Source organism: Rhincodon typus, chromosome 26 (assembly GCF_021869965.1).
Source record: "Rhincodon typus isolate 14 chromosome 26, sRhiTyp1.1, whole genome shotgun sequence".
Lineage (NCBI taxonomy): Eukaryota > Metazoa > Chordata > Chondrichthyes > Orectolobiformes > Rhincodontidae > Rhincodon > Rhincodon typus.
In genome coordinates, this window is record NC_063357.1 from 16,797,510 (window position 1) to 16,823,516 (window position 26,007).

The following is a 26,007-nucleotide window of genomic DNA, read 5'->3' on the forward strand; positions in this document are numbered from 1 at the left end:
TTTTTTCTGAAGAAGGGTCTAGGCCCAAAAAGTCAGCCTTCCTGCTCCTCTGATGCTGCTTGGCCTGCTGTGTTCATCCAGCTCTACACCTTGTTATCTCAAATTAGTGGTGATGGTGATTTAAAAGATAGACGTTGGCTGCGATTGCAAGATAATTTTTAATGTTGCCAAGTAATCCTAATGAAGCATCAGAATAGACTACTGGTTTATTATGTTATCAAAATATGCTGTACAAAAACTGCCTTTTATGTTTTCATTGGCAGAAAATCACTGACTAATTTTTTAAAAGGACAAAGAGAGTGAGCTGTTAAGATAGCTGCTGAGGGTCGTCTAATCTTTGAAACAAGCCTCCAGAAAAGTTCTTAATTAAATGGCCCGGGGAGGTGCCCTTCCTTGAACAGACATGTAGAGACAAAAATCATCTGTGGAGTTTGCACTTTTTATTTTCTGTGGACTTGCCAAAACTCGAGATCCCTGGACTTCCAGCCTTATTGTGTTTACAAATTCAAAACTGATCAGACAGTTGTAGTGAAGCCAGGTTCATCTTGATGGGTTTGAATAGCCCCATCCATCCCACATCCATTGAATAATAATGACTCTGAACTCTAAATCGTACAGGTGGCCTATGGGAGTTGATCAGATGGTCATATGCCCAAAACTGACCAGATTTTTAAAAAGTCCTTTCTTCAAAAAAGAAACAAGAAATAAGCCTGTTTGGAAACAGCAGCAAATCTCTGTGTGTGTTGGGGGGGCGGGTCTCTGTCTCTCTCCACCTACTCTTACAAACTTGCACTGTATCTGCTGTTTTTGACTATCCATGTGGCATTGACAGAGATGTTTTTAAAGAACTCAACCCAGCGGTTATTGTTTCCAGAAGAACAGATAAATAAATAAGGATGTGCATCAGCAGGATCGACTTCACATTCTGGAAATGACATGCCTAAACCCTTCTGACTATCCACCTCCCTCTACTTTTTGAACTTATATTAATATTTCCTTTGGATTATGTCTATGTGAATCACTTTTTGGTATTTGAACTTTGGTATTTATGGCACTATGTGAATACTTGTAGCATTAGAATAGTTTTACAATGTTTCCTATTTTATGAAGAAAAGGTCTTTTTCAGTGATTGGCTTACCAAACATGGACTTTTTTTTTTAAAAACAGACTAAGTTAGAAATACAGAAGGCACTGGAGGAAGATTCCACAGTCTATGAATATGACAGTATTTATGATGACCTTCAACAGAAGAAGTTGGAAAGCAGCACAAAGTTGTTGTCTGGTACCAATAAAAAGGTAGATTTTAATGTGTGAAATTTACTTTGATTTTTTGCACACCTGAGCTTCCTCTTTTGAAAAAAATTTTCCAACACACATTCAATGCCCCACTCTCCTTCGTTAGGACTTTCCATATCACGGGTGTAAGAGAGCTGTCAGCTAAGCACATCACCACAAGTCCTCTGGCAGTACTGCTCTGAACAACCCATCAGGTGATACAGTAAACTAAAATGCAGTGTTGTGCAATCTTGTTTTGTCCCTCTGACCTTAACAATATTTGGTATTTAAACAAAATGAGTGGACACTGAAAACCTGAAATTAAAACAAAAAATATTCAAACATAGCAAATGTGATGTGCAAAATAGTTTTTTCGTGCAGTGAGTGATTCCAGTCTGGAATGCACCGAACTGGAATCTTTTTCTTTTAAATTTGTTTGTGAGATGTGGCATCTCTGGATAGTCTGGCATTTATCGCCCATCACATTGTTAACCACATTGTTATGGATCTGAAGTCACACTTAGGCCAGACTATGTAAGGATATTGGTGAACCATATGGATTTTTACAGCAATTGGCCGTGGTTACATAGTTGTCATTGTCTAGCTTTCTATTTCAGATTTTTACTGATTGCACATTTCACCATCTGCCATGATGGGATTCGAACCTGTTCAAACCCATGTCTCCAGAACAATTAGCCTGCAGTTCTTGATCACTACTCCAGTCACGTTACCACTGCACCACAGGTTCAATTTAGATGTCCATGAGAGCATTGAATAATTGTTTCTATTCAAATAAAGTGCAAGGAAATGGGAAAAGGCACAATGTTTATATGCAAAATGTTTATGGGATAGAAGTGCAGATATGACTGGTCAAATGGTGCTTTCTGTGCTGTAATCATTCTGAGATATGCAGGCGATCAGGCGACATCTGTGGAGAGGGAAACAGATTTAATGCTCAGAATTCTATCAGGCTGGCATGGCTGTTGTCTGTTGGTCAGATACCCGACTGGGAACTCTTTCAGTTCTTTTGGGAAGGCTTGACAGCATCGAGTGACTTTCCTGGCCATCTTGCATGATTGAGGTCCACGATGTTGGAGGTCTCATCAAAGGAGAGCTGGCCAACTGGTCAGAGACCAATAACTCCTCATGCTGCTAATTCAGCAGTGGCAGCCAGCAACTTTGCATCTGCCAGGGACCCAGGAACATCGTCATGAGATTCCAAATTAAAGCTATCTGAAGGCTGGATGGGGATCAGGCATTGGGATTGAATGAGAGGAAGGAACAAGCTGGGGCAGCGTGGTTTTCAACACCTAGCTCAACATTGGGCCCCTCAATCAGGTCAGATTGCCTAATAACCCGGGTCCCCATCCCCGAATGCTACTGGCAATCCATTGGGCTTGCTGGATGGTTGTCCAACGGTTCAGGAAAGCTATGGGGTACGGAGGGCATTTAACCCCTGAATCACTACTCACTAAAATGCAGTGCACTCAGAGTCAATTGGCTCATTAATATCTTGCCAGTGGCAGCCAGGACTCTTGCATCAGCCCTTGTCATGCTCCCACCAAATCAGGTTGGTTTTATTGCCGCTGCACGCACAATAGGGCCTGTCCGGTCATTAAATGCATTCAGCCACCATGTTGCTGTCTATAAGGCTGCATTAAATCCAGCAATCAGCCTGAAACATGAAGTCTGGTCTGTCTTCACAAGTCTGGTCTGACATGCTGAGTACTTCCACTGTTTTCTGTTATTTAGTGTTTGATTCTTGGCAGAGGAAGTTTGAGGATATACTTGTAACCTGCTGTGCCACTATAAGTATTATGCTGCCAGGGAGGTGAATCATTTATTTTTAAAAAATGAATTAATCTATTTGTTGATGAAATAATCTAACTCATTTTGTTAATGTTTTTAATTGGTTAAAAATGGACTGAAAGCCCATTTAAGCTTTGGTTATCAAGGTGCTTTGAGTGTGAAATATATTAGGAAGAATTGTTGAATAGTAATAAAAACCTCTGTGAAATTAACATTGCTCAATAATTATTTTGTTTTGGATGCTTGTGTATATATATATAGAAATTTCCCATAGAAAGTTACCATGTGTGTAATTTGCTTGAGGTACAAAGTTTTACTGCTATTTATAATTTGATTTTTTTCCTAGCTATTTTGTTTCTGAGCACTGATGAAAAGCTGATACATTGTCCATGGAAATAATACCTCTACCAATCAGAATCCACTTGCCAGCCAATCCGCATTCTCCTCCTGTACAATATAAATGTTATTTTGTAGAAAACCTTAGGGAATTTTTGTGAATTGTCCTGATGAGTTCAAGACAGTTGTATTTCAGCAATACTCAAGTTCTGTGCTGCCAAACAACTATTTCGTTTTCTTTGAAAAAATTCGCTTGAAATTTGTTTTTAAATTGATGCTTATTTATTGATAGATTAACTATTCTCCATTTTTTTTTTGTCTAGATCACTTAGCTGAAATAAATGTTTATCTTTGCCCAATTGACCTTTCAAACTAAACTCAAAGCATTTGACCCAGCTTTTAATAGTGATATCAACGCTGGCCCATTTCAAAATTGCACTCCAGTGTTCTCAAGTGAGAAAATGAGCAAGCATCTGGATAATAAGTTTGAACATTTCTGCAGTGCTGCCTTTCTTTTAATAATATTTCAAGAAATTATTCCCCAGTTTGTCTCAGAAAACATGCTGGAAACCATTATCAGCGTTTATACAAGCAGCATATTTAGCAGGCTAAAACAAATTTTAAAAAAAAAACTCACATGTCACAAAACTATGCCTTCAATATCATCCTTTCCTTAAGAATGTCCATTATGGAATGCAGATAAAATCTTTATGTCCTGGTTCTCAATTGACCATCTTTTCACATTAGGATTGAATTTTGGTCTCCTTTGGAGCAATTTCTACCTGTAATATAACATTTCCATTGGAGGATCGAGTAACAATAAAGACACTAAATATTCTGGGAATAGCTCATGCATTATATGTGGCAGTATAGAAATGGACTTCAGACTAATAATTTAAGATTTTTCCATTTCTGTTGGTTGTCTGTGTTCGTTTTTGTAAAATTTTAAAAACTGATCTTAGTTGAAGACTAAACTACATTTTTCTTCCCCCACGTTATCTTTAAAGCCCAAGTACATTGAGAGCTTACTAAAAGCTGTAGGGGAGCGCAAGAAAGAACAAGACAGAAGGATGGAACGAAAAATCCAAAAGGAAAGAGAGGCTGAAGGAGAGAAGTATATAGACAAAGATGCATTTGTCACTTCTGCATACAAAAAGAAACTCCAGGAGCTAGCTGAGGAGAAGGAACGAGAACGCAGAGAAGCAGAAAGAGAGGGTGAGCTATAATGTATCCGTACACAAAGAATGGTCAGAAACACTGTTCCCAGCTTTAATACTCCAAGTATTTCAAACAACAGGATATAACCACTATTCAAAGCACGCACAAGATTACATTTGTTTTGAAAAGGGACAATCGTCTTAAAATATCCTTTACGGGTGGTAGATTCTGACTTGATGCTTTATGCTCCAAGGAAGTTACAAATTCAAGCAGATATAATAGAGGGACTAAACAGGAGTTTATTTGCCCAAAAATGACTTTCTGGTGATCTCTGCAAATGATTTGAGCGACTCCAAATCAGCAAGATGCACCTAAAGAGGTGATGCTGACCTTGGACCTCTTTGAGAGATGCATTGAATGTGCACCATATAACTTTGAAGTGAGCTGTAACTCCTAACACTTGGCACAAAAACTAAAAAGGCTGCCCGTGATCCAATCTATTCTGGCCTCCAAATGCAATCTTAAAGCATTATTTTTTTCAATATTGTACATTATAGAGGTAAGCTAAGATTTAATTAAAACTAATGAGTATATAGTTTTTAATACAAGGATTTGCTTTACTTTGCTAGCACTAAAGAAGCACTGGCGACAGAAAGAAATACTGCCCAATGCTGTTTATTAGTAGCTAAGTTGAATGCTGGCTATGATTATCATCATAGCTATAAATATAATTAGGAATTTTCATTTGTTGCTTTTTTTGCACTGAAAGCTAGTACCAAGTAGGCAACAAGTGGTGTGGCAGAATAGAATAGGAAAAAAACTTCTGAAAAGGGAAACAACTGTTCATACCAGCCAATCCTAACAAGCAGGGGGCAGTGTAACTACACACTGTCTTTACAAAGTGAAATCTGTGCACACAACCACAAAAATTGCAACGCATGAAGCAAAGTATAGGCAGAGAAAAATTTTGCAATGCTAAGGAAATAGCGCATACAACTTTTATGCCTTTTAGCACTGTAAAGTTACCCAGGCGCACACCACCTAACCCAGACCTAAAGCTGATTTAGATTACTGAAGAACAGTGTTTTCTAAGTTGAAGTAGGACATGAGGAAAAATATGCAATATGTTATGCAAATGCAGTGTCATTTTGGATTGGTTTCAACAATGCCATTAATGTAACACACTTTTCTATGAATTGGAAATTTGTAGATAATAATTTCTCTGCTTAGAACGCTTGGGCACAGAAATTGGAGTCCTTGTAATTTTGTAATGTAAAGCTTGTATATTTATTTGAGAGTTTTTTTTTTCAAAAGACTTTGGCTGCCAAGAATATTGGCAGTCGGCAATACTTGCCTCATTAAAGTGCCTGATTTGTCATTGTGTAGATACTTAGTTATAAATCAAATAAATCAGAAAACATTCAAGGATTTAATACCAATCATCCTTCATTAAATTGTGTCAAGCAGCTTCGATACTTTCCAATGTATTTTAGTGAATCTGTGCAAGTAGAAATGTTGACTATTACAAACTGATCCACGATTTGAACTTTAGAGTGCAGAAATATATAAGTCAAAGCAGTTAAGCAAATTGTTTTCAGGTCTTAAATTTTTGTTGCCATATTCTAAATGCTGCAATTTAAGGAAATGTTAACACAGAAGTTTATGTTTGAATATTGGCTAAAAATATTCAAAAAAAAAAGTGCAGAATTTGTTTGGTCCCGTTATTTCACTTTTGAAAGAAATATATAGAATTAGTTCTTTTTCTTATCTACCTTCTATATAGGAAAAGACAGTTTGGCTGCTTAACTGTTGTAGATTGAACTTGAAGCCTAGTATACACAACAACATTCTTCCTTAAAATTAACTGTGAGACTGCAGTTGACCCAGTATATTATTTGAGAGAAGTTAAGAATATGTGGCCTTTAGAGACAACAGATTTAGTGACAGAGTATTACTTGTGTGACACAATACTGCCATACTAATTATAAAACCATGGCATCCCATGAGCAGTACCACTAGAGATTTCCTGGTTTATTGTTAACCATGTATTTAATGTTTTATTTTATTCTTAATAGCTTCTTTGGATGTAACAAAACAGAAAGACCTCAGTGGTTTCTACCGGCACTTTTTGAATCAGAAAGTGGGTGAAGAGTCAATTCCAGAATGCAGCATTCGTGGAAGCAAAGGGTAAGTTGTATAGTTTTACTGCAGTATTAGCCGCTCCAAACAAGTCTCCCAGAATTTATACACTGAATGCTAAAGGTATCAAATTGACAACATAGGACGTGCGCAAAATATTTGACCACATAACACTGAACCAGATATGGCATTTAGGTCATATTTAATTCATGCAAGCTATTTACAGAAATATGAGAATGAATTCTATAATGCTTAACTGTATGTCAGTTGTGTTTCACTACATGCACTCCTGTGATGCAGCTTCTGTGAATTAGAGTTTCTTTGTGTTTTGTTTAAATCATTTTTAGTGTACTCAAAATCTCAAGAAATATTTTAGTTTAATATATACACTAAAAGCTTGAAGCTACATCAGCATTTGGAAAGAGCTTTTATCAGGTTCCTTTAATTCAATTGATTTAGATAATTTACTTAGTGAATAAGAATATTTATAAGGTGGAAATTTTAGCTACCTGACATTTACATCACTCGTATTCCTAATTTTAAAAATAATTCTCAATTTTATTTGTCAGTCCTAATTTTCTTTATTTGCCTCCTCAGTGTGAGAGAAGAACAACCTGGAAACTATGCTGATGAGAGTGACTGTAAAAATCCTGCTGTTGTGTCAAGGGGATCTGTGAATGAACAAAACCCTGATGCAGACAGTGACTTTAAAATTGACAGTGATGATGATAAAGCTAAAAATGGTCGGAAAAAATTGGCTTCCAAAACAAGAAATGATGACAGTTCAGATAATAGTGAAGAGAAGGCAACAGGCCATCAATACAGAAGGCGTGTTGAGTCCTCTAGTGAAGAAGAGCAAAGTCATCAACATAAGAGTCATTCACACAAAGAAGGAAGAAGTGAGAAAAGCAAGAGACGCTCTAAGAGTTATAGAGACAAGGAAAAAAGCTTCAGAAATAAGGAAAGTTCCAGTTATAAAGAGCACAAACATGTGAAGGACAAGTATAAAGAAAAAGATCATCATGGAAAGGAGAGAGAACATGAAAGATACAAGGATGGGAAAGAACAGAAGAGAATCAAGGACGAAAAATGTAAAAATAAGGACTCCAACAGTGGAAGGGATGTGAGACACGGAGATTATGGAGAGAAGCATAAAGAAAGAGATGAGCAAACAAGAGATGAAAAGCTCCAAGAACGAGAGCAAAACAAAGTGGGAAAGTATGCAAAGAAAAATGACAGAAGAAAGGAAGAAAAGTACAGAGAACACCCAGAAAAGGGAAAGTGGGACAAGGTTATTAGTGCAAGGGAAAAGGAAAAAGACACCTTTGAAAGAACTGATAAGAAATATGGAAGCTGTGATACGAGGGAAGATGGCTCAGAGAAAGAAAAACACAGAAAACATGATCATAAGAGAGCTCGATCTGAAGAAAAAACAATTGAAGAACTGAATGTAGAAACTAGAGACAATGAAGATAAAGGGAAAAATCTGAATTTGTTGAGTGAGCAAAAATCAAAAGATGATCCAGAAAAAGAAACAGATGGGGCTGCACCGTCCCAACCGGTCAGTAAATTTGTCAAGCGCAGCAACGAAGAGACTATTACATCCGCAAAAGAACGATACCTTGCAAGGCAGATGAACAGAGCTTTAACAAAGTCATATATTGAACCTGAGGAAAATGAGTAATTTTATTGGGACTGCTAACTATAAAAAAAAAAATCAGATTTTAAGTACATAAAATAACCTTTGAATGTTTTTGGCAAGTCTTGTATGAAACCATGACAACCATTAAAAACTATTTTCACTTCTTAATAGCAAGAGAAGTTCATTGTGACTACATGCATGGAAAATAATTGACACATCACTTTTGAAGCTATATTTCAGCCTATATATATATAAGAACATTTTAAGGCAAAATATCTATTTTTATTCTCTAGTAACTACAAAAGTACATGCTTTGGTGATTAAACATATTCTACTAAATCTAGAACAGAACTTTTTTAAAAAAAAGTTTTGCAGTAATTGCAGATGATTGTAGATAATCATCGTTTAATCCAAACCTGTTGTGGCTGAAATATTTTGAGTTTTTCCATGAGTTTGACATTCTCTACGGAGGAAATCTTTGTCACCTGGTATTTTATGACTATAATAAAAAAAATCGCTAGAAATGTTACCTGCAGCTTGCTTCCTGTTAGCAGGTTTTTCATACACCATACAATTTGTTTGAAGCTATTCATTGGTAGTAGTATTTGTCTTGGTTGCATTTGTGATGCTTATGTTTCTGAAGAGTATTTTCAAGATGCAAATACAATTTTGTTTGTTTTAAATTGAAACTGCCATAGTAAATTTTTGAACAAAAACAAAGTTGCTGAGAAAGCTCAGCAGGTCTGGCAGTATTTGTGAAGGAAAAAACGGAGTTAACGTTTCGGGCCCAGTGACCCTTCCTCAGAACTCAGTAAATTTTTGGTTCTGTTGTGAAAAATGTGGCAGGTCTCTTTGTTGGTATGTGTTGCAACAAATGCTGCCCTGGACAGCCACATCCACATCCCAGGAGTAATTGAAATAAATAATTCCAAGTGTGGGAAAAGATGAAGCAATCTGGGCTCACTTTTTGTAGATTCCTACAGGCCAGCCTACTGCCTTCTGTGTCCTGGTTCCACACTTCCACACATCCTTATTTGGCAAACTGGCATCCATCAATCAACACACCATGATGGAAGCACATCACTCTAAACCTCCTGTTGCTGGAGTGCACTATTAAACGTACTTCCCACAAGAATGAATATAATTTTCCAACTGCACTTCATTCATAGAGTCATGCAGCACAGAAACAGACCCTTTAGTCTAACCAGTCCATGCCAACCATAATTCCAAACTAAACTTGTCCCACCTGCCTGCGCTTGACCCATAAAGCTCTGAACATTTCTTATTCATTTCTTATTCATCTAACCACCACTTCTTTTGGATGTTCATTCCATAAACAAACCACACATTGTGTAACAAAAGAAAAAAATGCCCCTTGTCTTTTTAAAATCTTTTCCTCCCCTTAAAAATATGCCCCCTAGTTTTGAAATTCACCACCCTAGGGAAAAGACATCTGCAATTCACCTTATCTATATCCCTCATAATTGTATGAACCTCTGAGGTCACTTCTCAACATCCAACGCTCCAGTGAAAGAAGTCCCAACCTACCCAGCCTCTCCTTACGATTTAAATCCTCTATTTTCGGCAACATCCTGGTAAAATGTCTTCTGAACCCTCTCCAGCTTGATAATCTCCTTCCTATAACAGGGCGATACAGCACTCCAGAAGAGGTCTCACCAACGACCTGTACAATCTCAACATAACATCCCAACTCCTATATCAAAGGTCTGAGCAATGAAGGCAAGCATGCTAAATATCTCCTTAACTATCTGACCATTCTTTTTCAATCTTTACTCAGAAAATGCCTCGATGTATAACACTACCTGTGATGATACCCGAGTTCGATACTATGGCTTTGAGAGGTGTAAGAGGAAGAAAGTTAAGACAGAGGTACTGAGCAGTCTGCTCAAAGCCAATAAACAGCTTGTGAGACCTTGGGATTTTTGTTAACAGTTGGAACAATAGAAGCAGCCTGAATGAGTGGAGTCAAGCTCCGACAGAACCAGGATTTTTAGTTTTAGCTTTCTGCAGTTGCTGGGGTCTCAATGCTGGATGTGGAAGCTCTTATTCCTCTCTCTGTTACAGCTAAACACTGGGGTTCTCTTCCTGCTGCTGGAATTGCATGTGAGACAATCTATTTCACTGGATTTGCCTTTACCAAAGGTGTGTTTATGGGATGTTACTATATTGGAATAGTTAATTAGCAGTAGTTAATATATATTATTTTGTTAAGTATTTTAGTAGTTAGGTAAGCCAATTTTCTTTTTATTTTGTCTGTGTTTTAACTGTAGTGTAAAAATAAATTGGTTTGCGCAAAGTTGAGTAGTTTGACCAATCAGATTGCATCTGGAATGCAATGCCTTATACTTACATTTAAAATAACAAAAGTTTAGGATCTAGGCTATCTTCTTAATATATTTTGAGGGGGTTTGGACTGGTCTCCAACACAATCCAAATGTGTACCACCATACTAACAAGCCAAAGCATGGTTCTAGATTTGCTCGTTGCAAAGTAGCTTTCAAAAAAGTAAATATGTGGTGTTTGCTTTGTGATTCTATATCATGTCATAATACTTTTTATGTAGACTGAAATGTAAATTCTGGATTCATGATTGGGGTATCGCAATGCAGTACATTAATACAGTTCTGGAAAGGATTGTCAGTGAATTAATCACATTGCAACCTCCTGCTTTCCTTGAAGATGGATATGATTTGTTTTGAAATATGAAAATAATGTGCTGCAGCTTTTCTTCTGTTTTGTTTTGGAACAACAATCTACAAAATGAAAGTAATTCCCTCAAAGAGCAGGATTTCTTTCTTGTTCTATAAAAACGATGATCTCTCTTGAACACAACAGAGAACTAAACCTGGACAGCTCATAATGGAAGCCTTGTTGATGGAGCAACTTGTCTTTATTGATAGAATAGTTTACTGATATTTCTTTATCCTTGTCTTAGCAACAGTATTGCTGTCTTACTCATCAGCTTGTCTGGGTATCAAGACTTTCATTTTGTCACAGGATTAACTTTGTCCTTTTCAAAATCTCTCCAACTTGCAGGAAAATAAATTGATTTTTGAAGAATGTTTTAAAATAGGATATTTATTCATTTATTTTTGTGTTTTCAAAAACAAAAAGAAAAATCATCACTTTCCATGATCCCATAAATGAACGTTGTGATTGGTCAGGAAGCAACTAGATGTGCATGGAACATTTTTGCCTCCTTACAAATTTAGTAAGTCATTACTCTAGTTAATGGAAATAATAAACTTTTATTTAATCATGTAAAATAATAACTGTAGGCACACATTTGCAAGATATAATTACTACAACAATTTAGAAATATAATTTGCAACATACAAAAGCTGGACAAAGACATTAGACAGTAATACATAACTGACACAGTCAATAAATGTACAGACTTGAGCAACAAATACAGAAGACATACAAAAATGGCTTCATACATTGGCAGTTGCATAAGCAACCTCACAAATATGAAAATACTGTACTTAAAAACAAAAGTGAATGAAGCTGTGTGCACTCTAAAGAGCAGTTAATTATCTCTTTAATGTGCAACAAATTCCAAGTACTTTTTAAAATGACTGGAATGTTATGGAATCATAATCAGCACAAGATAATGTTACATTAGTTTATCAGCCATCAATCCGACAACTTGATCTAAAGCCAGTTTATTAGTCCCAGTTTAAACTCAGTTTTTCTATGTGCCTGGTTCTTATATTGTGGAATGTTTTGTTGATAACCCAACATGACGAAAAACATATTGTGAATTAGGACTGAACTGTGAAAGCTATTCAACTACAGGCACTTATCCCTGTGCTGAGTAAGGGAATAAAGGTTAATAGTCTCATTGCTAATGGAAGTGCATCTGTGTAGGTGACAGAAAATGACCTCATAAAATAATGACAACAAAACAGGCAGGTATTGCCATGATTTACAACTAACCTCTTAATCCTTTTATGGTACCATGTTAACACCCTTAAAAATATGCTTACCTGAAAAATCCCATTATAAATGTTGCAAGAGGGCCTCCTGTTATACTCTGGAATTGTTTAACTGTGTGATCAATGGGTAAAAATGATGTAAATTCTCCATGGACTACCTGTACTTGTAGTATCTCTAACATTTGCAAGAGATGGCTGAAAGGTATAGATCTCTATAGCCAATAATACCAGTTGTGATAGGGATAATGTACTTGAGCTTACTTGCCATTCAGTTATTTGATTTGAAGTACTTTACTCCTGCTTGTACAGTTAAGTACATAGGAATGTTCATAACTAGTTCACTTAAATGATAATATATTGCCGTTGAGGGACTTTGGCTGATTTTCCAAAACATAGTTATTGCCTAAATTGTACAAGAATTGGTTTGCAGAAAAAAATAGACAATTCCAAAATTAACCACTCTTTGCATGAAGCGATTCCTTATCGGCCATAAATGCAATTGTGTCCCCAAGTTCTAGACCCCACCCCAGCCAACGGAAAAGACCACAGTAACAAGGAATGGAATTGTGCCTTTCTTGTTGATGGTTTGAATGGTCTGGCTCATTGTGCCCTGAATGGTGGCAATGGTTATCCAAGGAGCAAAAGCAGATTTGGGGAAAAAAGGAATGAGATCAATTGGAATTTAATCCAGCAGGAATAGATTCTTTAAACTTCCCCAATTCTTTTGCTGGTGGGAGGGGCAGAGGTAGTTTCATCGCAAACAAAGCAGTATGTTTTCAGGGGTTAATCTCTGTGCTTTAACATTGAATTAGTTAATCCACAGTCCAGTGGATGGAGTGTTTTGGTGCACTGCATACATCATTGAATACTTTAGAGGCAGCATTAGATAAGGGTGCCTATGGTTACTAATACTAGGCGGGAATATAGAGTTGAGGCCACAAGCAGATCAGCAATGATGTTATTGAATGGCAAAGCAGGTTAGTGGAGCCTAATGACCCATTCCTATCCAAATCTGTGTGTTGTTATTCGCATTATTGTTTTAATGGGCTGGAACCATTCATCTACTGGGTCTTAAATTAAGTTGATTATTTTAATTAGATTCTTAGCTAATAATTTCAATTGAACAACACAGTCCAGTGAACAATATATTAAATCATAAAATGCTTTTATGTTAAGGGAACAACTTCACCTTTATAAATTCAATTTCAGATTAATACGGATCACTTCTGAGTGTCTTGTTTGATGCAGGATTGTTCTTACTTTGTTTTAGTAAAAAATATTTTCTATTTTAAAATATGTTTATTCTTACTGTGTTGTTAACTGGTTTCTTTTGGCATAAGCAACAGCAAGGGAGATTGAATGAATTGGCTACAATCCTCCCTGGCTGTACAATAAAGTAATAACCATCTGAGGATAAAATGTCAAAATATTTGTTGCTATTGGGAAAATAATGTTTTTTCTTTGTTGCAATCAAAACTGTTTCAATTAATCGACGTCAGGACAAAATAATTTGGTCTGGCCATTTTTAAAAATGAAGTTTTCAATATTTATAGTAGTTCAGTAGTGCTTTGATTAGAAGAAATGAAATCTGCATGGTCAGATGCTGTGCCAACATTTTACATGACTATAGGAAAATAACTTGGCTCAGCTCTCAAGTGGGACTGATTAGCAAACAGCATCACAGAGAATAAAAGACATGAACTCTGTCTCTAAGAGTAATCAATTAATGTCTTGTTAATTTACTGAATTATGTAGCAGTGACTTTTTAAGAACAGAGTGATGAATGTTGCCAGAACAATTACGTGAATGATTGATGATGCCTTCTAATATGTCTGGGTACAACACATTTAATTTCATCACCCAATGTAAAGTGGTAACTGCAAGGTAAATGGTCTCATAGGTTTCCTTTATTTGCAATAGAAATCTTGAACTAAAAGAATTGGACTTCCAAATCAAGATGGACTTTTTTTCTTGCACTGTGCAATTCTCTTTTTACAAAGCTGGGTTAAACACAATGAACTTAAGTTTCCATCATAACTTGACCAAACTTGACTCAAATACTACTGGCCACTTTATAAGTTAAGAACAACAGCTGTAGCATCAGTAAATTCAGTAAAAATGCCACACAGCCGTATTTGTATCAAAATTAGCAGCTCAGTCATCAGATATGTGAAGACCAAGGGTTGTACTACCATCTCGATGTAGTTTGAATCACAACAATCTTGTCAGTGGATGCCCATTCAACTTTCAACATTTTCAAGTTGTTACTTGACTACAAAGTCCAGGGTAACCACCGCATTAATTTTGAAGAACACTACCTAAGTGAGTTTTGAAGCTTTTTAAAATGTAAAAAAAATTTATATGAAATGTTTTATAAAAATTATAATCATTATTTTAAATGATCTGTTTTAAATGTATTATGTACAAAAAATAATGTTTACTATTCCAGTTAGCTCTTCATTTTGGTGATTTTATTTCCCATTTACCTGCAATTTCTTTTTAAAAGTATAAAAGCAATGACTTAGTATTGAAATATGGAATACAGTGAATAAGGCACCTGAACATAGATGTGAAGTATTCCATCAAACACAACAAAAATCAGGTTCAGGACTACACTTGGACTAAAAGTCAACAATTTACACTTTTGAACAAATACACAAGCTAATCGTAATGACTTCATGTAACCTTTAATAACTGATCCAAACTCCATCTTATGTTAAAAATCAAGTTTCTAATTATCTTTGAAATGTTGCTTTGGCAGCTTGGTCATAAAAAATTCTGATGTTGTAATTTAACAATAAATTGCTTGCCTTTAATTACAATACCAATTGCTTCAAAATACACAAAATACATCATTTTAGGACATAGCAATAGTCTCCAGTCACTGGTATTCATTCATTATAAAAACAATGTGTAGCATAATGCTCTGTAGACATAAAAAGGAATACCTTTTTTCTGACTTTTACAATTGAGCTGTGTGTGTGAGTGTGAGTGAGAGAGACTGAGTGTGTGGGGGCAAGAATATATGATGACCCCAGTAGAACAACAAAAGTCTAAAGAACTGGGAGGGAATACTGACATCATTAAGCTGCATTTTGAGGATTGCTCTGTCTCCTCATGTCTATAATTTGGGGCATGATTTTGACCGCTCAAATACCATTGACTGATCTTAGCAGTCAGTCCAGGAAGTTAAGAGCACTCATGGTTATATCAGACAGAATTCAGGTGGACACCAGAATTAGGAGTTTCATTTTCTTCAACTTCTGGAGTGATACTTCTCAAAATTCGCTGTTAAAAGGTAAGTTTTCAGTAAGTTATTGCATTTAATTTCTTCGGTATACAATTGAAAAGTCACTCTATGAATCAACATGGTGTAAATTATAGATTCATACTTATAAAACAAAGAAATTTACCTTTTTTGCACTATCATGAAATTATAATGGAACACCAGTTGTAATAGCACTATAATGTAATCTACAATAGTGCTTTTTCAGTTTTACAGAAGTGTTTGCCCGACAACAGTCCAATAAAAACTGCAACCATTCTGCACACACTAAACCTTCACATGGCAACACATCCTGTATTGTACCTGTGTGTTCATGAGCCAACAACTTTATCTCTGCATCACAAAATATGGTTATAAATTGGTATGGTTCTCTGGGCCAATTAGGGATGGGCAATAAATATAGTCATGCTTGCATCCCTTGATTGAATATAGAAGAAAATGTGCCTTGTCAGGTTGCTTCAAAAACTAAATGCTTTTTAATAGAAGTTTTAAGAATATAACCTAAAATTATTGGGCATAATACACACCAATTCTTCCCAAAAGTGGAGAAATGAATAGAGTACTGTGATGTTGAACCACACAGGTCAGAAATTTAGCTGAATCCTTATGGAGTCAATTAGATGCTTCAAATTGTCCCCAGAGACACGGGGAAGTGAAAAAATCTTGATTGTAATCCAGTGGCAGTAAAATGTATGAAATGTTTGCCAACATTGGTTGAGGAGAGAACTGAATAGACTGATATCATACCTAGAATTAAATATACTAAAAGTAGGCACTTCAGCATGGTATCTTAGGCACACTACTTTCAGTGGAACATCACTCTGATATGCATTAACTCCTTTTGGGGAAGAAGCACGATTGCTGTGAATACTAAAGGGAAAAAAGTGCTATCAATGACCCATGAAAACTTGCAACAATCACTTATAATATTTACATAATTCATTTATCTAATGAGCACAACTATTTCATGACATGATCATTTTATTGGCTACAAAGTTGGGTTCCTTATATGTAACTATTAAACCACTCGTCTGGTTGTTCACCTCAACAAATAAATCACAATGAAATTGCTATGGTTTTGATTTAAGGAGGAAAGCAAGATTATCACCAAGATTTTGGCCAAGGGTCTCTCGACCCCACTGTCCAGCTCAAACAGGCATCAGAAGCCTGCAATTTGTCAGAAAGTTGATCAACTGTGATTCTCTGCTAGGCTCATCATCCATTTAAAAATGTTGGGAGGGTTCCCAAAGCAGCACTGACGAAGCAAATGCTTGCCTCCCAAGGCAAAAGACAGAGGGCAAGTAGACCTGCAATTTGTCCATCTTGCATCTGTGAAAATAACCTAGGAATAGGATGAAACCAGGGAGCCAGCGTGCCAGTAGGCAGTGTGAAGTTCCCTGGCTAGCTGCCTCTGTGCTTGCTCCAATTAGCGCTTAGCAATTCAGTTCCATGTTAATAGGTCTAGAATGAGCCTTAAAACTACAGTGACATGACTCAAAGGCAGGAGTCTGCCAACTGGACTAAAACAACACCCAAGGTAAGTGCGCAACAAGGAAGCCCCCAGGATGTTCCCTACTTCAACATTTGATCTGTGCTGAATTCATTCATCTCAGCCAGGATCTTGGTTTTGGTAATTTGATTTTTGTTCCTGAGTTTATTCGTTCTTTCATGGGATGGAGATTTCACTGGTAAGGTTGGCGTTTCTTACCCATCCCTAATTTCTCTTGAACTGAGCAGCTTGCTAGGCCATTTCATAGGGCATTTAAGAGTCAACCAGATTTCCATGGATCTGAGGTGTACTTTAGGCCAAACTGGATAAGGAAGGCAGGTTTCCTTCCCTAAAGGACATTAGCAAACCAGATGAGTTTTTATAACAATAAGTAATAGTTGTCATGGCCATCATTACTGGGATTAACTTTATATTAATTGAACTAAAATAGCACCAGCTGCTGTGATAGGGCCTGAAATTGTCCCCAGAGCATTAGCCTGGGCCTCTGCAGTCTGTCTCTCTCTTCTCCCTGGAATGGAATAATCAGCTCATGTTTCTGCTTCTTAATGCTTTCCAGCGACTCTTTCCAGAACAATCTACACTATTTGTGTCAGGGCAGGAATGGGTTCAGCTGTGCAACCAATTACAGTTTAATAGATTTTTACTGCCTACAATTTGGTGACGTGCAGCACTCTGGGCTTTGAACTTTTAACTTTATTTTTTAACTGCCACATTTGTTTAGGTTCATACTGAAGTCCTGAAATTGTGAAGGACAGGCAATTCAGAACTCCCACTGACCGAGTTTCCCTCACAATTATGGGGCTACCACGAATGTAAAATGGGTAAGTTTTATTGCAGGGTGTTTAATGCCTCTGGAGCTTTTAGCCCAGTATATAAAAAAAATCTTCCCCAAAGCAGATGAGAAAATTGGCAGAAAAGGAACAGGAAGCTAAATACAAATCTCTTCTACACTTAAACAATGAGAAGACATCAAACACACTTCTAAAAATATACAAACGAATCAGCAAGTTCAAACAGTCAATCTGTGACACTTGCATAGTTTTCTTGGAATAATCTGAACATTGTTTGCTTTCCAGGATCGCGCTACCCCCACCTAGTCACTAAAACTGAGTGTGAAGACTTAATTGAACATCTGCCACTTACCTGTTTAAATGTTCCTGGAGTAATTATAATTTTGTAAACCATGTAGGACGGAACACAGATAAATGATGAAGTACCAACGCAGTAGCCAACTACTGCAGTCCAATAGGGATATGTATAATTAAAGAGCTTAAGTTCTAGAGGAGCTGACAGGAAACTGCCAATGATGAACTGTTGAAAAATAGGACAGCTGTTGTTAACAGTGAGAGAGAAACAATCAAATACAAATAGATTTACAACACCCTCTATATCTCCTTTTTCAGTGATGCCAAAGAGTTGTTTATTGCGAAGTTCAATAATGCTGTTAAGCATTACACAAATTAGAGATGACAAAAGTATCAGCCATTTAAGTATGACTATAGACGTACTTAATTTGCATTGAATGCTCCCAGATCAGATGTAACATGGGTTGATGGTCATTCAAAGTTTCCCCAAAAATCTTTCAATTTGCACCATTAACTCCAAATTCAAAAAAATACTTTGTTGCAACAGTCTAGCAATAAACTTAATTTACTTGTTCAACACTTTTCCCTTAAATTTATCTCCAAATTGTGTTTTTAGTAAAACTCAGGAAGCTTGAACAATGCTTTCTTGTTTTTGTAAACTTTGATTAATGATTTGAAGTAAAGTATATTATACTTTAAAGATTATTTAACATAATTTCCTCTTTGATACTCAAGGTAAAGAGTTACAATGTCATTCCACAATCAAGAATATGTCCTTCCTATGGACAAAAATTGACCACCAATTTTTCTGAAAGGAGATTTGGTAGTACAGAACTTGAATGTTGCTTTAAAAAGACTTTTACCAAAGCTTTTTACTTAGTATGTTCCTTCAGATGTTTGTAATGGAAAGAGTACAAATTGTACTCAAACAATCCAAACTTGTAAAATACAAAGAAAATGCCACCTGTTAGATATTATTCCACGAATAGGCAGCATGTGCTGAATATTCTTGAGTGTGCTAATAGCTGCAAGAATGAACAATTTAGGATGATCCGTTGAGCTCATAGTGTAGCTCATTTATTCCTGCTTGAAGCAACATAAATTCACATACAAGTACCTGTTCTCTGCAAACAAAAGGAATATGTTCAAGCCTTGTACCATTTTTTATCTTACACAGGAGCATACAGAGCTGGTAACCTGTTGCTTTCTTCAGAGCAATGTTTAACTACTGTTTTCTCCTGTGGTATTTGTTTAACATTTGGCATTCTTTAATTTGTCCTGATAAATGCAAAATGAAAAGCTTCGGCAACACATCTCTATTTTCAGCAACGACTTATTTTTCTCCTCATAAGACCTCCTACAAATGATAAAGAGTCTATGACTATTATTCATTCAGGCACGAGCATATTGGATACAAATCATTGCAACAGGTCATGTTAAATGGTGTCAAGGTGGTATTGCTTATTTCTCAGATTTATTGGAACCAATGCCCATTTGAACTGAAATATAAATGTACATACATATAAATACAATTTTACTTTGTTTATATTAATATTAATTTGATTGGACTTCTATATTTCCACTGAAACGATGTAGCCTTTCATGAGCTACAAACTTCAGCAGACCTAACCTGTGTTATGCTATGAGTCAACTTAAAATCTTCAGCAATGTAACACTGCAGTCACAAAAATAATTCCCTTGACTTAACAGTAAATCAATTTTCTTTATCTCACTCATGGTTGTGGTATTTAGATAATGAATTGATAGGACAACTTGGGATCTAAAACTATTATCATCTTATTGTGAAGTGGCTTTATTTAAGAGGTTCATTTAAGTTAAATATCTAGTCTGAGTCTGCCAAATAAATCTTGTTCTGAAATATTCCCTTCCAAGACATTTGACCTAATTTTTAAACATTTTTTTGCCCTTAATTTTATGTATTCACAGTTGAAACTAAAAAAAAAACTTGAGACAACACATCTGCAATTCTGTGCAGGGCTGGATGAACACAGCAGGCCAAGCAGCATCATAGGAGCAGAGAGGCTGACGTTTCGGGCCTAGACCCTTCATCAGAAAAGGGGGAGGGGAACGGGGTTCCTAAATAAATAGGGAGAGAGTGGGAGGTGGATAGAAGAGGGATAGAGGAGAGGATAGGTGGAGAGGAAACAAACAGGTCGAAGAGGGCGGGGATGGAGCCAGTAAAGGTGAGTGTAGGTAGGGAGTTAGGAAGGGGATAGGTCAGTCCAGGGAGGACGGACAGGTCAAGGGGGCGGGATGAGGTTGGTCGGTAGGAGATGGAGATGCGGCTTGAGGTGGGAGGAGGGGATAGGTGGGAGGAAGAACAGGTTAGGGATGCAGGGACGAGCTGGACTGGTTTTGGCATGCGGCAGGGGGAGGGGAGATTTTGAAACTTGTGAAATCCACATTGATACCATTGGGCTGCAGGGTTCCCAAGCGGAATATGAGTTGCTGTTCCTGCAACCTTCGGGTGGCATCGTTGTGGCTCTGCAGGAGGCCCAGGATGGACATGTCGTCTGAGGAATGGGAGGGGGAGTTGAAATGGTTCGTGACTGGGAGGTGCAGTTGTTTATTGCGAACCGAGCGTAGGTGTTCTGCAAAGCGGTCCCCGAGCCTCCGCTTGGTTTCCCCGATGTAGAGGAAGCCACACCGGGTACAGCGGATGCAGTATACCACATTGGCAGATGTGCAGGTGAACATCTGCTTGATGTGGAAAGTCTTCTTGGGGCCTGGGATGGGGGTGAGGGAGGAGGTATGGGGGCAGATGTAACACTTCCTGCGGTTGCAGGGAAAAGTGCCGGGTGTGGTGGAGCTGGAGGGGAGTGTGGAGCAGACAAGGGAGTCATCGAGAGAGTTGTCCCTCCGGAAAGCAGATAAGGGTGGGGAGGGAGAGATGTCTTTGGTGGTGGGGTCAGATTGCAGATGGCGGAAGTGTCGGAGGATGATGCGTTGGATCCGGAGGCTCGGGGACCGCTTTGCAGAACACCTACGCTCGGTTCGCAATAAACAACTGCACCTCCCAGTCGCGAACCATTTCAACTCCCCCTCCCATTCCTCAGAGACATGTCCATCCTGGGCCTCCTGCAGTGCCATAACGATGCCACCCGAAGGTTGCAAGAACAGCAACTCATATTCTGCTTGGGAACCGTGCAGCCCAATGGTATCAATGTGGATTTCACAAGTTTCAAAATCTCCCCTCCCCCTACCGCATCCCAAAGCCAGTCCAGCTCGTCCCTGCCTCCCTAACCTGTTCTTCCTCCCACCTATCCCCTCCTCCCACCTCAAACCGCACCTCCATCTCCTACCGACCAACCTCATCCCGCCCCCTTTGACCTGTCCGTCCTCCCTGGACTGACCTATCCCCTTCCTAACTCCCTACCTACACTCACCTTTACTGGCTCCATCCCCGCCTCTTCGACCTGTTTGTTTCCTCTTCACCTATCCTCTCCTCTATCCCTCTTCTATCCGCCTCCCACTCTCTCCCTATTTATTTAGGAACCCCGTTCCCCTCCCCCTTTTCTGATGAAGGGTCTAGGCCCGAAACGTCAGCCTCTCTGCTCCTATGATGCTGCTTGGCCTGCTGTGTTCATCCAGCCCTGCACCTTGTTGTCTCGGATTCTCCAGCATCTGCAGTTCCTACTACATCTGCAATTCTGTAGGGTAATGTCCATAAACTGCTATGAAAAGGATACTAAATCATTTTAGAACTGGGTAGATTTAGGCTAAGGCGGAGAGTACAACAAAACTTAAGATCAGCTGAAATAAAGTCAACTCATACTTAAGCTGAGATTTTTTCAAAGTTGTCATGTCATAGGTGTAAGGACTCAAAAGCGTAAATCAAGCTGTATTGAAACAGATACTTTTAATACCATTATTTAAGGTGTGAGCATTTTCAACAAACCATTTTTTTACATTATGAATATCAACAGCATCATTAAAGGAACTGGTTGGGAGATTTTGATGAATTTGAGGATCCAAAAACAGTTAACAATCAGTAACCCACAAGGTTTAGTTTCATGTACAGTTTGTCAATTCAGTCCTCCCCATATTGCAAGGTGCTGGTATTCCTCCTAAGCTGTTTCACTGATGCTAACACTTGAGTTTAAGTATATTAAAAAAAACTCAACAGGAAAAGATCCAAACAGAGGATGCTGATAATAATCTTTATTATAAGGTTTTAAAAGGGGGCCATTGGAAGTATTAATTACATTTTAACTTCCAATTCCTGCTCTCCACTTTTGTACTAAGTAACAAAGTTGCTCTTTGACACCTCTGTAAAGGTAAGTTTGCCATAGCTGCAGATAGCCCTCAGGCTGCTCTCATTAGAGAGAGATGACAGGTAGTGGTTTAACCTGAGAGTCACCACATCTCCGGTTAGTAGAGAGGTTAAAATGGGGGCAATCTCAGCTGATGTACTAATTGAACCCACACTGTTAATGTCACTCTGTAATTCAACCAGGTGTACAGCAAACTGACTCCCAGCTCTGGGTGGAGTCACAGACAATAATGTAGCCTTCCAATACTAATTAATCTTTCAAACAAGCAAAATCACCATGCTATTTGGAAAATAATACTTGCACAACAGTATTTTCATATTAAATCAGTTTAAGTCCCATTGTTAGCTCATCCTTCTGCCAAACAGAAAGTGATCCACATGGAGAAGAAGTCTGGTATATGTTTACAACAGTAAGAACTACTTATATGGAGGTTCCTGTCACAACTTCAAGGCATCTGTCTTCTTCCCTATCAGAAAAGAATTTTATTGATGCACAGTTCCTAATGGAATACAGGGGAAAGCTACTGCTAATTTGCACACAGAAAAGTGCAACAAACAGCAATGAGATAAATGACTGGAGGACCTGGCATGGTTCTGGTTTTGGCACTACTGGTTAAGGAGCAAATAGTGGCCTGGAATTCTGGAGAAACCTTCTGCTCTTCTTTCAAATTGTTAAGGGATCTTTTACGTCAGTTTGATCATTGGTGGTACCATTAATAACATTCTCAACTCTGCATGGGACGATTTGCATGTTAAAATAGGGCTGAGTCAGCACTGCTTCATGAAGGGGAGGTCATGCCTGACAAATCTGTTAGAATTCTTTGCAGGAAGTAACGAGCAAGTTAACAAAGGAGAGCTGGTCGATGTGATCTGTTGGATTTCCAGAAGGCTTTTGACAAGATGCCACACAGGAGGCTGCTAAATAAGATATTAGCCCATGGTGTTGGGGGCAAGATACTGGTGTGGATAGATGATTGGCTGACTGGCAAAATGCTTTTTCAGAATGGCAGCTGGTGACTAGTGGGATTCAGTGTTGGGACCACAACTATTCACCTCATATATTAACAATCCGGATGAAGGAACTGAGGGCACTGTTGCCATGTTTGTAGATAACACAAAGATAAGTGGAGGGACAGGTAATGTTGAGGAGGCTGCAGAAGGACACGGACAGGCTAGGACAGTAGGCAGAGAAGCGGCAGATGGAATACAACACTGGGAAAGTGAGAGATTATGTACTTAGGTAGGAAGAATAGAGGCTTGGACTTTTATAAATGGGAAAAGGCTTCAGAAACCTGAAACATAAAGGGTCTTAGGAGTCCTAGTTCAAGCTTCTGTTAAGGTTAACATGCAGGTTCAGTTCGCAGTTAGGAAGGCAAATGCAATGTTAGCATTAATTTCAAGAGGGCTAGGGTACAAGAGCAGAGATGAACTGCTGAGGCTGTATTAAGCTCTGGTCAGATACAGTTGGAATATTGTGAGCAGTTTTGGGTCCCGTATCTAATGAAGGATGTGCTAGCTTTGGAGAGGCTCCAGAGGAAGTCTATAAGAATGATCCCGGGCATGAAGGCTGTTAGATGAGGCGTGGTTGAGGACTCTGGGTCTGTACTCGATGGAGGTTAGAAGGATGAGAGGGGGATCTGATTGAAACTTCTAGAATACTGAGAGGCGAGGATAGAGTAGATATTTCCATGAGGAGGAGAGACGAGGACCTGAGGACACAGCCTCAGAGTGAAGGGATGATTCTTTAGGAGTGAGATGAGGAGGAATTTCTTGAGCCAGAGAGTGGCGAATCTGAGGAACTCACTGTCACACAAGGCTGTGGAGGCCAAGTCATTGAGTGTATTCAGGACCGTGATAGACAGGTTCTTAATCAGTAATGGGATGAAAGGTTATTGGGAGAAGGCAGGAGAATGGGACTGAGCAATATATCAGCCATAATTGAATAGTGGAGCCGGCTAATTGGGCCGAATGGCCTAATTCTGCTCCTATATCTTATGGTCTTGTGGTCTGATTTTAACATGCAAACAAAGTTAACAGAGTACCATAACTGAAAGCTGACATTTAAAATAGTCTTTCACATTTTACAGGAAAACTGTAATGTCATGGCTATCAATATAAAGACTTTGATTCATTGTAATTAATTATTGTATTTAAGATATCCTTAATTAACAGAAAATTGATTGAGAAATGAATGAAGTCTAAATGCATGTAAATGCACAGGATTTAGTAAATAAGATCAGGGAAATTACAGGTGCAGATTGCCATGTGAAAATATGATGTTATTGTGATAACAAAGACCTGACTCAAAGAAGTGTAGGACTGTGTGTTAATTGCATTAAATAGCTGGGATAAAATTAGTACTTGCATTGAAAAAGTTGGGCTGAATAGGAAGGGCTAGCATGAATTTCTAAAGGGAAAATCAAGTTTGTTGAAGAGGTCAATAGGAAGGTTCAATGCTGTGATACAGAATACATGGATTCTCAAAAGGCATTTGATACAGTGTCATACAAATGTAATATAAGAAAAAACATTTTCACGTAAGTGGTCCCAGTCTGGAATGCACTGTCTGAAAATATGGGACAGGCAAGTTCAATCACGGCATTCAAGAGGGTATTGGATGTCTGTTTCAATCCAAATAAGGTGCAAGGGTATGGGGAAAAGGCAAATAAATGGTGTTCAGTCAGAATGCTGATTGGAATGTTAGTGCAGACACAAAGGGCTGAATGGCTTCATTCTGCACCCTAACAATTCTGTGATTTTGCAGCAAGGAACATTGAGAAAATACTAAAAGCCAGCTATCAAAGAGTTCTATCTTTGAGTGTCTAAGCTCCCTAAGGCTGTTTGATTTGTAAAGGTCAGTAAATTCCAGGGATTGTGTACTGAAGCACATTCTAACACTGATATTCCACCTTGGGTCCATCCAAATGAGATGTAAGATATAAAGGCTCTTTCATTAAATAACCCATTTCAATCCAATTGGACACACAGTAGACATCTGGTTTTACATTTGGCACTAACCAGAGTGTTTGTTCAATATGACAAAAGTGTGCAGAAACAGAAAGATCACCTTGATCAAGTGCAGGCTACATTATTGAAGCTGAGAATTTTTGTTATTGTTTCAATGCTGGGGAAATGTTAATCTGATCACTGTTACACCCGTGTTGTAAGTTTCCTGTGCCTTGAAATGCATACCCCATCTTTATTAAGTAATAGATATCACAGAATCAAATCAGTAATAAGTTGATCAAGTATTGCCCTCATGGCTAATCTTACCAGTAGGAAAATTGGGCTAATCGCAAACCAGCATATCTGCCAGAACCAGCCGGGGCTAAAGCCAAGCATTTCTTTAACATCCCTGCAGAAACGTTTCATTCCTGAAGTAGTAAGAATAGAACAGAAAATGAGTATGAATCAATTCAAACAAATGGAAGCTCTACATACGGCAGCTCTTTACTTACACAGTCCCTCTTGGTAATTCTGTGTGAGAGCGCAACAACTGAATTTTTATCACAAG

General features: G+C 38.0%; 2 protein-coding genes across 3 annotated transcripts in view; one reads left to right on the forward strand and one right to left on the reverse strand.

Moving 5' to 3' along the window:
* nsrp1 (nuclear speckle splicing regulatory protein 1) overlaps nt 1–8,527 on the forward strand; it is a 37,031-nt gene extending 28,504 nt beyond the window's left edge. For both annotated transcript variants that reach the window (XM_020536256.2, XM_048612703.1), the window contains exons 4-7: nt 1,168–1,296; nt 4,428–4,635; nt 6,654–6,765; nt 7,315–8,527. In XM_020536256.2, coding sequence (XP_020391845.2) covers nt 1,168–1,296; nt 4,428–4,635; nt 6,654–6,765; nt 7,315–8,401 — 1,536 coding nt within the window. In that variant the 3' untranslated portion in view covers nt 8,402–8,527. The remainder of the gene's footprint in view (nt 1–1,167; nt 1,297–4,427; nt 4,636–6,653; nt 6,766–7,314) is intronic.
* Nucleotides 8,528–11,587: 3,060 nt separating this feature from the next.
* Nucleotides 11,588–26,007, reverse strand: part of slc6a4a (solute carrier family 6 member 4a) — a 64,661-nt gene continuing 50,241 nt past the window's right edge. The window contains exons 13-15 of the mRNA XM_048612753.1: nt 25,767–25,867; nt 18,258–18,425; nt 11,588–15,606 (exon numbers count right to left, since the gene is read on the reverse strand). Coding sequence (XP_048468710.1) covers nt 15,529–15,606; nt 18,258–18,425; nt 25,767–25,867 — 347 coding nt within the window. The 3' untranslated portion in view covers nt 11,588–15,528. The remainder of the gene's footprint in view (nt 15,607–18,257; nt 18,426–25,766; nt 25,868–26,007) is intronic.